The sequence below is a fragment of the Phoxinus phoxinus genome, assembly GCF_949152265.1.
Source record: "Phoxinus phoxinus genome assembly, chromosome: 10".
Taxonomy (NCBI): domain Eukaryota; kingdom Metazoa; phylum Chordata; class Actinopteri; order Cypriniformes; family Leuciscidae; genus Phoxinus; species Phoxinus phoxinus.
In genome coordinates this window covers 30,869,401-30,882,395 of record NC_136885.1, presented here as the reverse complement: position 1 = coordinate 30,882,395, position 12,995 = coordinate 30,869,401, and the positions used below count along the sequence as shown (strand labels likewise).

The following is a 12,995-nucleotide window of genomic DNA, read 5'->3' as shown; positions in this document are numbered from 1 at the left end:
ACTCTTCCAATTGGGATTCTCTGTCGCTGCATCCATTTTTGTGTGTTTAAGATATCTTCAAGAATCACCAAACCTGGAGGAAAGCGAGGCACCGGAGCAGAGGGACACAAAAGGGAAACAAACATTTATTATGAGATGCAAAAGAACTTTTCCAGGACGATGACAGCGATGGGTTAGACAGGATTGAACAGGATGATGGCCAAATAAAAGGCAAGAGGCGCTTTCCCATCCTCACTGAGATCTGGAATTACATCTGAGATCTGCTATTTTATTCATAATGCATCGATGCTTTATTCATTTTCTTTTTGCATTGAGGAAGAGGAGAATATTAAACAGGATTGCGTGAATTTCAGTAGCCATCACCTTTAAACGGACCAGCTGTATCCATTCTTCTATTGCTCATAGAATGATTGATCTAATGCTGTAAAATCTACCTTATATTTCTAGTCTATGAGCTTGCATTGTTATCATTGCAATAGCCGTGTAATAACTTAACCTATTTTATAGTGTTGTAAAACCCCATAACGGTCATCAGAGATGCTGCTGTGGTGGGTTATAATGCTTTGATTCCTGAGCAACCAAAATGCACTGATGATTGATCAAATAGACCTTGCATTCATCATGGATTAAGTCTGGTTATTGATCTTCTTCAGCATCGGCGTGTAAAGATGTCTGCTCCAGCCGGGCTCCACAGCGGGCCTGTCCTGCCGGAGATGCCGGACCTGAGCCACCTCACCGAGGAGGAGAGGAAGATCATCCTCGGTGTCATGGACAGGCAGAAGAAAGAGGAGGAGAAGGAGCAGTCCATGCTGAAGTAAGAGCTTTATGGATTCTATATGTGAAAAGGAAATATATCTCGAGCTGAGGGAATGAGGTGTGAACGATCCCTCGTTTGATTTGAAACATTGAGCCCGTGTGTTGGGGGTTTAGAATCACACTTGTGTTTATTAGTCATATGGAGATCAGGCCTGTATGCTTCATTCTCAGCTCTGGGATTGTATTATGCGCCATTTTGCCTGTCTACAAGTGCCCACTTCATAATGACAGCTCATAGTAGAATAGCACGCTATTGCGGTTTAATCGATGTGAATATCTAATGTTGTTTTGACCCGAGCGTGAGGCTGCGGCGCCAGAGATTTCAGCACGACGGCGCTGTCCACTGACTTACAGACCCATTGAATGCCGTTCTGATTGAAACATGGACAATTTAAAGTTGTTCGGTATAATTGCAAAAAAATTTATTGGAATGCTATTATATTCCTTTATTGGTTGGATTTTTCCAGAAATATGTTCTCGGGCATTTTTGCGGATGTTTAGGAACTGGGGAAATGGTTCAATACAGCAGGGGGTGTTGGATGCCAGGGACCCTCAAATATTTCATCTTGTTAGAGACTTCGTCACTTTAACATGTAAAGCCAACTATATTTTATAATGTATAAAGGTCCATTTGCATGAAAGAAATAGTATGTGTGACATTTTAATAACATAAAATATAAACATTGCTTGAAAATTAAGCGATTTGGCTACCTTATGTCAAAATGTAAATCTAAACCTTTCCACAAAGATTATTGTATCTAGGGCTGTCAATAGAATAAAATAATTATGATTAATCCCATGATTTAAAACCAGTCACAACAATTCTTCTCTGAAATGTTCTTTTTGAATACGCCTGCTATACAATCAAAACAACTTCATGTTTAGAAAGGTCTGGTTTCATGTTTATAACATGCTAGGCAAACCCAGATGCTTTTGTATTATTTTATGATGTATATATGAATTAAATTATGTATATACTGTAAATGGGGAAAGTTACTTTTTAAAGTATTGCATTACAATATTGCGTAATTTTGCAATATTAAGTAATTTTGCATTACTTTTTCCCGGCTGGGCTTGCTTGTTTGTTTTTTAATAACAAAAAAAGTTCTACTTTTGACAAATGTAAAGGCCTTTTCACACCAAAAGTGAAATAAGTGAACAATTCATGCATGTACAGTAGGACGCAGCTCAAACAAACCTTTCAGCTGCGCTGACATTCTATTGGATTACAGAAGAATAAGATGCAGGAGAAGAAAACAAAAAAGAAGCACAAATGTGATGTTTATCTATAAAGTCATTTTTGCTTATCGAAGCTCATCAACAAAGGCATTGCTTAATAGATTTACATTAAATACATAAAGTATATTTGTGTCAATAAATAGGAAAAGTAATTTGCATTACTTCTTTGAAAAAAGTAATTTCTTGTAAATTACTTGTAAATTACTTGTTACATTTCTTGTAAAATACAAGTATTTTGTTGTAAATTTAAAAGTATTGTGTTACTTTACTAGTTAGTAATTTGATTATGTAACTTGTGTTACTTGTATTGCGTTACACCCAACACTGGTAATGACACATACATGTTATAAATCAATTTATAGTGCGATATGCAAACTAATATGGACATTAGTTTCTTTAACCTAAAGACCTGAATTGTTTATCAGTAGTATTATGTGTTTTTTGTTTACCAGCCTTTTTGTGTGATACATATACAGGTGATCAGCTTTAAGTCATTGATTAGTTGAAAATGTTTGTTTATGTTTACAATTTCTTAACGCCATCTTAAAACAAGGTAATGTTTTAAGGTTAATTATGGTTAATGACTTATCTGATTTCCCCCAGCTAGTGATTTGGTAGCAGTTTGCAATAAATGTTTGCACAGACTCTATGATTCAAACAGGAAATATGAGCAACCGCAGTGTCTTTAGCTCACAGACTTTTTTGTGAGGGTGTGGAGACGTGCTTCTATCTATCATTAGGTAAATATTAACACTGCAGCATGGAAATAGGGCCGATTCCGTGCAATAAGTGATGTAAACATGAGTCACACACGTAAAGCCGAATGCCACCTCGTTGCTGGTGTGTGTGTGTTTTAGGTGAGTCACTTGATCCCTCCGTCTTAAACACACACATCCACCATTCATGGTTTGGAGAGAGCGAGAGGGATGTGCTGATGTCATATAAGGGAGGCTGATGGCTGGTTAGCATCAGTGTGGACGCAGTCACGAGGACTCTGATCTTTTCTAGAGTAGTGTGCAAACGGCCGGTGTAGAGTTACACAACAACACGGCGGCTTGTTGGCCCCTGACTGTTACTTATACTGAACAGTGAATGTGCAGAGCTGCTGCCCGTGTCATGTGACTCGAGGCCCGGTCACATTCTCATCGCTGGTCCACAAGGCCGTGCTTTCATTTGTGTTATTTTAAAGGGCCATATCATCATAATTTGCATAATTTATTTTTTCCTTTAAACCAGGGGTGCAAAGCTCAGTTCCTGGAGGGCCACAGTCCTGCAGGCCAAACCCTGCTGTAGTTCTCAGATGATCTTGGGTTAGCTGGATCAGGTGTGTTTAACGTTAGAGTTGAAGCTAAACTCTGCAGGACTGTGGCCCCTTCAGGAACTGAGTTTTGGCACATAAAACCTTGACTAACTTAAGTGGACTTTAATTTTTTATAACTATTTCCAGTTGAATTGACTGATTTAGCTACTGTATTTTTAAGACTTCTATTCGTACAACCTCTGTAATGATTGGCTAGCTTCATAGGAACTAAACGGGCGCGTTTCCCGTACAATGACTTAACTCGCTGCTGAACTGTCATAGCACGATGCATCGTTTGAAATCAACTAGCTAGTCATGACTGTTTCCCAAAACCGCATTGTCGCAAATTTGTCGTTCAACAGATTCAGATTCAATCATAGGCTCGTTCTTAAGCACTAGTACGCACATGCGCACTCTTCAAAAATGGCGCTTTAAATCTCTTGACAAACTTGATGACGTAAATGGCATTTGTATATATTCGGAATAAAAGATATAGATTGTGCTGAATCTCAGCTTGCTGATTTTGCTCAAGATAAGGATTTATTATTGTCATGCAAACAATAAAATATTCTTCCAACCACACAACTTTGTGATGCTATTTGCGAATGTTCATTGGAACTATGGTTTAGGGAAACACAGACTCGTGTATCAATGCTGATAATGATGAAACTTGCTTTCTGGAAACGCACCCCAGGCTGATTTTTGCTCCTTTCAGAAGGTTCTGCAGAGCTGAAGGTGCTACACACAGACAGCAATAGCACAAGATTTGACAGAATATACCACTATACTCTTTTAATTAGTTCTCCTGGTGTCTAGGATGAATAGCATCTGTCATACTTCCTCCTTGCCATGATGGTTGGGAAATGTGGCCAATCATAACTGTGTTAAAGCATCTTTCTGATTTGTGGAAGTTCTGAATGAGCCGTTTTTGCAGCTTAGTTTCAATTAAAGCTCTTCTGCACTGGGAACAAAGTTCACAGTATGTTTTCATGCATCATATTTGCTCATTAGCATGATAGTTCTGGAATAAGATGTTGTCTAGTCAAGGTGGTAATGGAGAACAAGCAGGTTGACTGGACATTAATGAGAGTTTTAAGCCTGGTTGTTGCACCGTACATCTCAGCGTAACCACGGCAGTCAGGCCACAGGATGTTCCTTTTATTTTTAAAGAGGCATAAACATAAACACTCAACAGTGGCTGGAAGCCAGATCAGGGAATCCTGGGAGAATGAAGAGATGAAGAAGCCCTCTGTAGAAGTGTTTGCCAACTTCCTGTCATCTTCACTGGATGAGCCACAAAGAAATTGAAACAAGTCCAGTAAGAGAGAGATTGAGAGTGAGGGAGAGTTTTAGTTGCTGAAAGTGAGAGCATGCCAAGGGAGGTGTTTATAGAGTATGAAAGAGACGGGATGTTTAAGAGATTTGACTGGAGAGAGATTGCATTGAGAGAGCAGTTGTTTTAGGTTTGCTGTGTCCAGGGGGTTGCCCCTCTCCCTCTGGGATCCCTGAGGCCTATGGGTAAGAACGAGACCTGTATCACCCTTTGAAAGTAAGTGTGCTCGAGTTGGTGCGTGCTTCCCACAGCCACCTAAATTCACCTATTCTTTCTGTCTCTTTCTCACATAGCCAGACTTTTGACTTGCCGTTCTCGTTTGCAACTCATTCTTAGACATGAAGACCATGTGACCAACATGTATAGCTGTCAACCACAGTTTGTTTTGTACAGTTTGCCAGAATACAGTTATACTCTTTTCTTGGATATCTAGCTTATTTGCTCCTAAGTAATTAAACAAATACTTGAGTATCAAAGATTTGATGCCACTAACCTGGCAAACTTTGAAACATTGTTTCTGACAAGTTACCGGTAAACAAAGACCAAGCTCCCGCAATCTCATTCCACAACACTGAATCCATCGAATTCTTCCTCGGTGTCGCTTCTGAACAACTCCGCCAACTAGAGCGCTCTCTCGCGGCTGTAGACGGTAATGTATTCTCTTGGTTCATCTCAGTCAGTATTAATTCATTTTGATATATGAGTCGCACCTGACTATAATAAGTCGCAGGACCGGCCAAACTATGAAAAAAAGTGCGACTTATAGTCCGGAAAATACGGTATTTGAACTTAGCATTTTTCCTAAATATCTGCAAACATATGGTATTTTCATGCTTTAGTACAGGCAAAACAATTACATTCAGCACCTTTAACATTGCATGAATATGCATTTGTTTCGAGACAGACCCTGGACCCACAACTCTCGGGCGTCAACCTGATTGGAACTGCCGATTTGCTTCTAGTGTTTGCCAGTTTTATGGATCAGCCAGTCTCTGATTGGACTGCGGTCATGCTGTCATTTGCTGTCTGAGGCTGTCATTTGCTCATACATTGAAATAATTTCCCGTCAGGAACCCCTCCTCAAACCCATCTGTACATTTCAACAGTGAGGAACGTTGTGACCAGAATTGTAGTACACATGGCATCCCCCGATACCATGTAAAGAACCTCCGTGAGACCCCCTCCCCCACACACATCTTGTCGCCCCCAGGGGGACGCAGTGAGGCTCAATCCACACTGCAGAACACACACCAAATGGCTCCGTCCTGCTCATTAGCATCTTCCATCAGCGTGCTAGCTGGCATACGGGATGTTAATGGGCTGGTTTGTAAAAACAGCGGGTGTTGGTTAACCAGAAGTTGAGGGTGTGTCTTTTAGCTCTGTTCCAAAACCTAGTGAGCTGCCTTATGGCCTAGATACAGTAGGTAGCTGTCTTCTAAGACAGCATTATACAATGAAAATAGACTGTAGTGCACATTGACAGTAGTGCAGGATCAAATCATGCTGCTCACATAAAGCAATACTTCGATTTTGATTCACAAACTTGTGATTCGATTTAAATTCGATCTCGGTTCAAATATCTAGAATACTAATGATGTAAACTACAGGGAATCCTGTCAGTTGGTACATTACTAGTCTCGCGTAGCCAGACCTTCAGACTGACGGCTGAAGGTCTGGAATTCATAGCAACTTTCTTTGGCCAAGGCCCGCCCATAAGGCCGTTTGACCGACATGTCAAACAACCAATTACAGTTCGTTTCGTTCAGCGTCACGTTTCGGGGCGTGGAAATGTCCCCACAACAACAGACCAGCGTGCAACAAGTCAGTCAGCATAGAAAATCTCTTAAAGATAAAATAATCTCTTAAAGAGTCTATGCCGTGAACCTCGCATACTTTCTACGTTTAGCTGATCTTGATAAATGCTCATTGTCACTCATGTAAACACAACAGTTTTTTTCCGCAATCACACGTCTGCGCTTTGTTTCCCAGCGGACCGAAAATAAACGCGACACTCGCGCACCCCGGAAATCCGATAAAATTCAACCAATCCGATGACGACTTCGACATTCCTGAAGTGTTTCCAGTTAAGTGTACCATATGCATCAGACGTTTAGCCAACGTTCCGTGGGCGTGACGTCTGAGGCTGAGACTAGTACATTACTATTAAAGGTTGAAGCCTAACAACTGATTTGTAGACAAACATGTAAATTGCACATAAGGTAGGTTTTTATAATAAAAACGTTATAATAATCACTTTTTAATGATATAATCACTTTTCTACTCCATGTTTTTTTTTTATTGAAATATGAACATTTAAAGGGGACCTATTATGCCCCTTTTTAAAATATGTAATTTAAGTCTCGGGTGTCCCCAGAGTGTGTCTGTGAAGTTTCAGCTCAAAATACCCCATGGATTATTTATTATACATTTTCAAAAAAAAATAAAAATTTGAGTGGAAGGAAAAACATGCTTTTTTCGTGCATGTATCTTTAAATGCAAATGAGCTGCTGCTCCCCACCCTCCTTTTGGCGCCGTTTCAGTATTAAAGGATAATTCCGGTATTTAACACCTTGAGTCTATATTGTAGTTTGTTTTGGATGAACAAGAGTGGTGGACAACATTTTTTTGACAATGGTTCCTCTCTCGAGTTTTTGACTATAATAGAATTGGCCATGGACCCATTTAACATTGGAGTCAATGGGCATGTCCGAAAATGTCATTAAAACAACCTTTAACATTAGTTTTCAAAACTGTGCAACTCACCGAGTGATTAGTGATGTTAGTTGATGTTCCAGAAACAAAAAGTGTTGCGAAATACAGTTTCTGTCGTGTTTTATTCATCATTTTGTAAAATCCCATTGAATTCTGTTGAAGGACTGAGTGCTCGTTAATATAAATGCGCTACCGGAAACGGAAAGGGGGCTGTTTACATTTGGTCGATGTAGTCTTTTTGCTCACTTCCGTTTCTCATAAGGCTAGCGAGCAGAGCAACTGTGCTCCGGGAGAGTAAGCGAAATAAACAAACAAAACCTTGAAAATATTGAAAGACGTGACCACTGACCAGTGCAATATGAAGTTGAACTCGACTGTGACCGTGAGTGTCCCGCGAGACATAAACATCAGTTATCGCCATCAAGTGGTCGGGAGTGTGCTAACGCTTCAGATTCAAATATTGAGCGGAAGTTACACGGTTGTGAAGTGTCTGAAAAAATAGTTCCACTATAGCAAAATAAACGGATTGGAATCATATATTGCGACGATATATTGTTTATAATCATCAACGAACACCACCAACCACTCGGTGAGTTTAACAGTTTTGTAAACGAACATTATTGGCTGTTTTAATGACATTTTCGGACATGCCCATTGACTCCAATGTTAAATGGGTCCATGGCCAATTCTATTATAGTCAAAAACTCGAGAGAGGAACCATTGTCAAAAAAATGTTGTCCACCACTCTTGTTCATCCAAAACAAACTACAATATAGACTCAAGGTGTTAAATACCGGAATTATTCTTTAAACTAAATTCTCTTTCACGTGTTATTACACTTAAACTGTCAAATACACACAAGGTTATGTCAAAAACACACAAAGATCACAAACACAGTCGGTTATGTCTGTAAACTTAAACAGCAAGTAAAGAAATTGCATGTTTATAAAAGATCTGTGTAAGCAGCATAATATACTGTACCTACTAGTACTATATATGCTGTTAATATGAATCAAACAACAAAAGAAAACCAAAAGATCACTCACTGCTCTGAGAAGTTTTAATAAGAATACATTTCTTACTTGACTGCTGTTGTTAAATGCTCTGGCGAGGAGATAAACATGGCGGACTGTGCACAGCTCATTCAGGGCGGGGTCTATGCTAATAGGACAGAGTCCGTCAGCAGTCGTGGGCGGGGCTTAAGCATTTGTGACGCTACAAAAGAGATACTGCTTATGATTTATGGGGTTGAAAAAAGAGGAATGGGTGGATTTTTACCATTATAGGGTGGATGTGTACACACTGTCGAAACACATTTATGTTTAAACGCCATGTAAAAGTGAATTTTGCATAATAAATGGTGGCTGTCATAACTTTTTTCTTGCTAACTATCAAGCTATGGTCATTGAATGGTTTTCCTGAGGTAAATGTGATGTTACAATACATGACATTGTTTACAAGCTGTTCTGTTGACATCTCTCCGTGATTGAAACTCTGATTGAACCATGATACATTTTATTAAGTTGTATTGTACCGATTCAGCATACCCTCTGATGTTAGGGTTGATTTTGTAAACTGTGTCTTTGTTTTATTTCAAAAGCAACAAAAGACAAAGCTTATTGCTAATGTTTTTGGATGGCAGGCACACTACAAATAATGTTTAGTGAAGTTTTGTTCACTGAAACTGACAACAGCGCAGACTAAAAGATTGAGCCTTGGGATTTAAGAATCAATATCGGTTCATCAAAAGGACAATTGGTTAAAATAGATAAATCTATAATTATACCCAGCCATATAAAAGTAATTTTTACATATTTACAATGCTTTTCAGTATGGAAAGAATAGTAAGTTAAATATTTTCTCTAGTCCACCATATTGGATTTTTTTTTCACTGAGATTGTTGCACTGCATTCTGGGATTGCATGTCTAGAAGGCTACATAATTAGGTTAAATAAGCATTTTCATTGAGAGCAAGCTTTATGATGGCTGAGAGCTTCTGTTTGTCCACATTACCTCTGCCCTCCTCTCGTTTCGACTCGCCTTCCTATACGTGACTCGTTCATGTTCTGTCACCTTTTATTACCTATTCTCTCATTTCTTTCTGTTTATCTCTTTCTCTCTCTCGCTCTTTTCTAAAGTAACCCACTCTTCTCCCCTGCTGTTCACACTACATTTAATGCATGTGATAATGCTAAGTTTTTTACCTTTCTATTATATTTCCTACATTTGATGTTTTGTTTCAGAATCTAGAGAGCTGCCTGCGATGTGCTCAGTGGAAATATTTATCTAAAAAGGCAGACAAAGTAAAAGCAGTGTAGTTTTACCTTTATTGTATCATTAGCTTAGCAATATGCAACTCTTTTGAATCCAATTGCGAATCAAGTCTTCTGTTGCTGCTGATGTACACTATAGGCCACATTTACATTACAGTTTTTTTTATACTCCCATATAGCACAGATCAATATGACCCAAGGACATGTAAGCAGGAAAAAAAGCACATGGATTCCGATATTCTCAGATCGGTTTCAGGCCTCATTCATATGTGGAAATAAATCTGATATGAATCGGATACGTGCATTTGTGTCTGCCATGTAAGCAGACAGATCGGATATTTCCTTGTCAATGCGAGTCGTACATCATTGAAAAAGCAACGGTGGCGATTGACATCAACTCTTTTCAGTGGCGCATTGGAGTACGAAAAACTCAACCCAATGTTTTGCTGACCTTTAAAGATGGAGCGAAAAGCAAAAGCTTATATTATCATTTAATCTGTGTCCATTGCCGTTTTTACTTCAATTTTGGCCTAAGCTTTTCCGGGTCAGTGAGTATGTCTACCTTGGGTTGTTTTGCCAAGTGAATAGTGTGTAAATGCTAATATCGGATATGGGTCACTTTTAAAAGAAGATGTAAGTTGGTCGTAAAAAAAAAAAAAAAAAGAGGATATAGTCAACAAATCTGAATTGGGCATCAAAACCTGAAGTGTAAATGCTACCGTTCTAAATCAGTCACTTATGAGGTTCCAGAGCTACTTCTCTCTGATTATGTCTATCACGCAGGTATTATTGGGCTACTCCGCAGCTGTTGTCGTCCCGGTCTAAAATAGTCTGAATATAAACACTTCTTATTATAGGCATACCGTAGTCATTCAATCTAGCTCATTATATAAATGTTGTAAATTTGGAACAACTTACATAGTGTACCTTTAATTTGACCGCATGTTTAGAACACTGTGTCATGCTGCAAAAGACGTCAGACACAAACGCAAAGGTCAGAACTGAAATGAAAACATAGAAAAATGAACATGGAAAACTAAAATGAAAAGTAGAGCTCGTTCAAACTTTCTAAAAAAAAATTTATTACATTTTTTACAATTTTTAAATGAATGAGCTCAAACTCAAAAGTTTAAAGAGATTTTCCTATAGTCAGCTAACTGAAATAATCTATTATGCTACTGAAATGAGCTAATGTATCCCACAATGCAATGTGCTTGACCAGACTTTCCATTTCCATGTAGTGAATGAACCAGAAGTAATATAAGCTGTGATTTTTATTTAATTGGACTGTCAAAAATAAAAACATTTTTAAACAAAAGCTAATTAAAAATGCAAAAAAACAGAATTAAACATGAGGGCATGTGACGGCAGTATGGCATAGGCCTACATTACTGTTTCCTCTATAAAACCACGTATGTTGTGCAGTATGCTAGGAATTAATTACTGAACATAAGGTAGATATACACTGTATGCTTATGTGTGCACTAGATCCAGGAAACATTTGTTGACTCATCAGTAAAACAGAATAAATGACCTCAAACTAACATGCTGTGATACGCAGTGTATGAGTAAACCAGAAGTCAGCCAGTTTCCTGTGCAGCGGAAGCGCCCAGCGTGAGTATAGTACACAGAGCGCTACGTCACAGCGCTGAGAAACCCAACACTCCTGCTGTATAGTTCTGCCCGGCTATTGCATAAGACTGACCCGGCGCACTGGGAAACACGGAGAGTGTGTAGCGTTTAGAAGCGGTCTGGCACAAATGCAATCTGCCTTGATGTTTCTCAGTTTGCTTTACATCTATGGGCATGTAGAGTCTTTGTGTTTATGTAAATCGCCATAGTGATTACAGACAGGCTACTTAAAGAGATAGTTAACGGGAAATAATCATTCTGACAACATTTAAAGCACGTTCATACAGTTCTATTCAGTCTATTCTATTCATCCAGTTCTAATAAAGAGTCCACACTATAACTATATATTGATAATGACAAAGAGGAATGATATAACTGGAATCACTTTCAGGCTACATTTACACGTGGCCGGTTATTTTCATAAACGGACATTTCACCCTCTCCGTTTTCAGAAAAGTGTTAGTTTACACGAACCCATGTATATGCCGCCAAGAGCATGCGAAACCTATAGGTGGCAGTGCAACGAGAAGCTCAAGCCCACGTTAGCCAATCAGAATCCCAAAAATATAGGTCGCACTTTTGACGCAGTGCAAGTTCTGTCGCATACTGTGACGTCGACTGCCTAAAACTCAGTTTTTCTCAGTTTACATGCAAACGTGCAAACTGAGTTTTCCAAAATCTCCACTCTGGCTGGAGTTTTTAGAAAGAATCGTTTTCAGAGGAGAATTCTCAGTTTGCGTGTAAACGAGGGGCACAACCGAAGGGAAATGTCTCCGTTTTTCAAAATAACCATGTACGTGTAAACAGGGCCTAAGAATGATTTTTTTCTAGCTGATAAACAATGAAAACAGCCAATCAATTGACGACAGCCAATCAGAATCCATCCTGCTTTAACAAGCTTGAGCATTTAAAGCTACAGACGACAGAACTGCAGCACATGCTTATTATAAACGGAACATTTCCGTACGTTGGTGTGGACGCTAATATAGTTATCTTTATAGTTCTCGTTCTTGGTGTGAACGGGCCTTTACTCACCCTCATGTTCAATCTGAAAAATGACCCATAAAAGTGGTCCACATGACTTATTCACAATACTCAGAAATCTTCTGAAATTATACAATGTGCAGAAGTGAATGAAATTAAAGAGATTGTTTTCTGTAGCTCTTAAATCTCCGATTGACACCAGAAGTAAAATGACTTGGTTGACTTCTTTCTTGCCCGTGTCAAGAGAATGACAGTGAAGCAACGGAGGGAAGCAGGTCTTGTGTGTGTGTGTGCTGGCCAGCGGATATGAGCGCAGAAATGTGAGAGTGTGATGTGGCACCGGTTCATCTGAAGCTGATTGCATGCAAATCCTGAAGAGCCTCACGTTATTCATGGGCGACTATAAATAGCTTTGGACTGAAGTCGCTCTCTCTTTGCTCTGTTGGGGTAGTAGAAGAACTCGCAGTCAGATCACATTGCATTAGGCAACATTCACCTCCCATGATGCCACAGAATGACTGTTTAATAAAGAGATGTCAAACACACTCGGGTGATACTTTAAACATCACTTTAGACAGAACGGGTTGCCTGTTTGGAGTTTGGTCCTTATGATACTTACTTTAAGTTTCCACTAGCATGAAGTGAGCAATGTACTCTCAGTGGGAGATGTGTTGCAGTTTTTTTGCAAGGGATTGTGGGAATTATA

General features: G+C 39.2%; 1 protein-coding gene across 2 annotated transcripts in view; it reads left to right on the top strand.

Annotated features, from left to right (window-relative positions):
• The window catches only part of rims2a (regulating synaptic membrane exocytosis 2a), a 191,120-nt gene continuing 178,125 nt past the window's right edge, over positions 1 to 12,995 (top strand). Inside the window, exons 1-2 of one of the 2 annotated variants that reach the window (XM_079624549.1) lie at positions 1 to 210; positions 654 to 814. In XM_079624549.1, coding sequence (XP_079480675.1) covers positions 669 to 814 — 146 coding nt within the window. In that variant the 5' untranslated portion in view covers positions 1 to 210; positions 654 to 668. The remainder of the gene's footprint in view (positions 211 to 653; positions 815 to 12,995) is intronic. The other variant, XM_079624553.1, reaches the window with a different exon arrangement.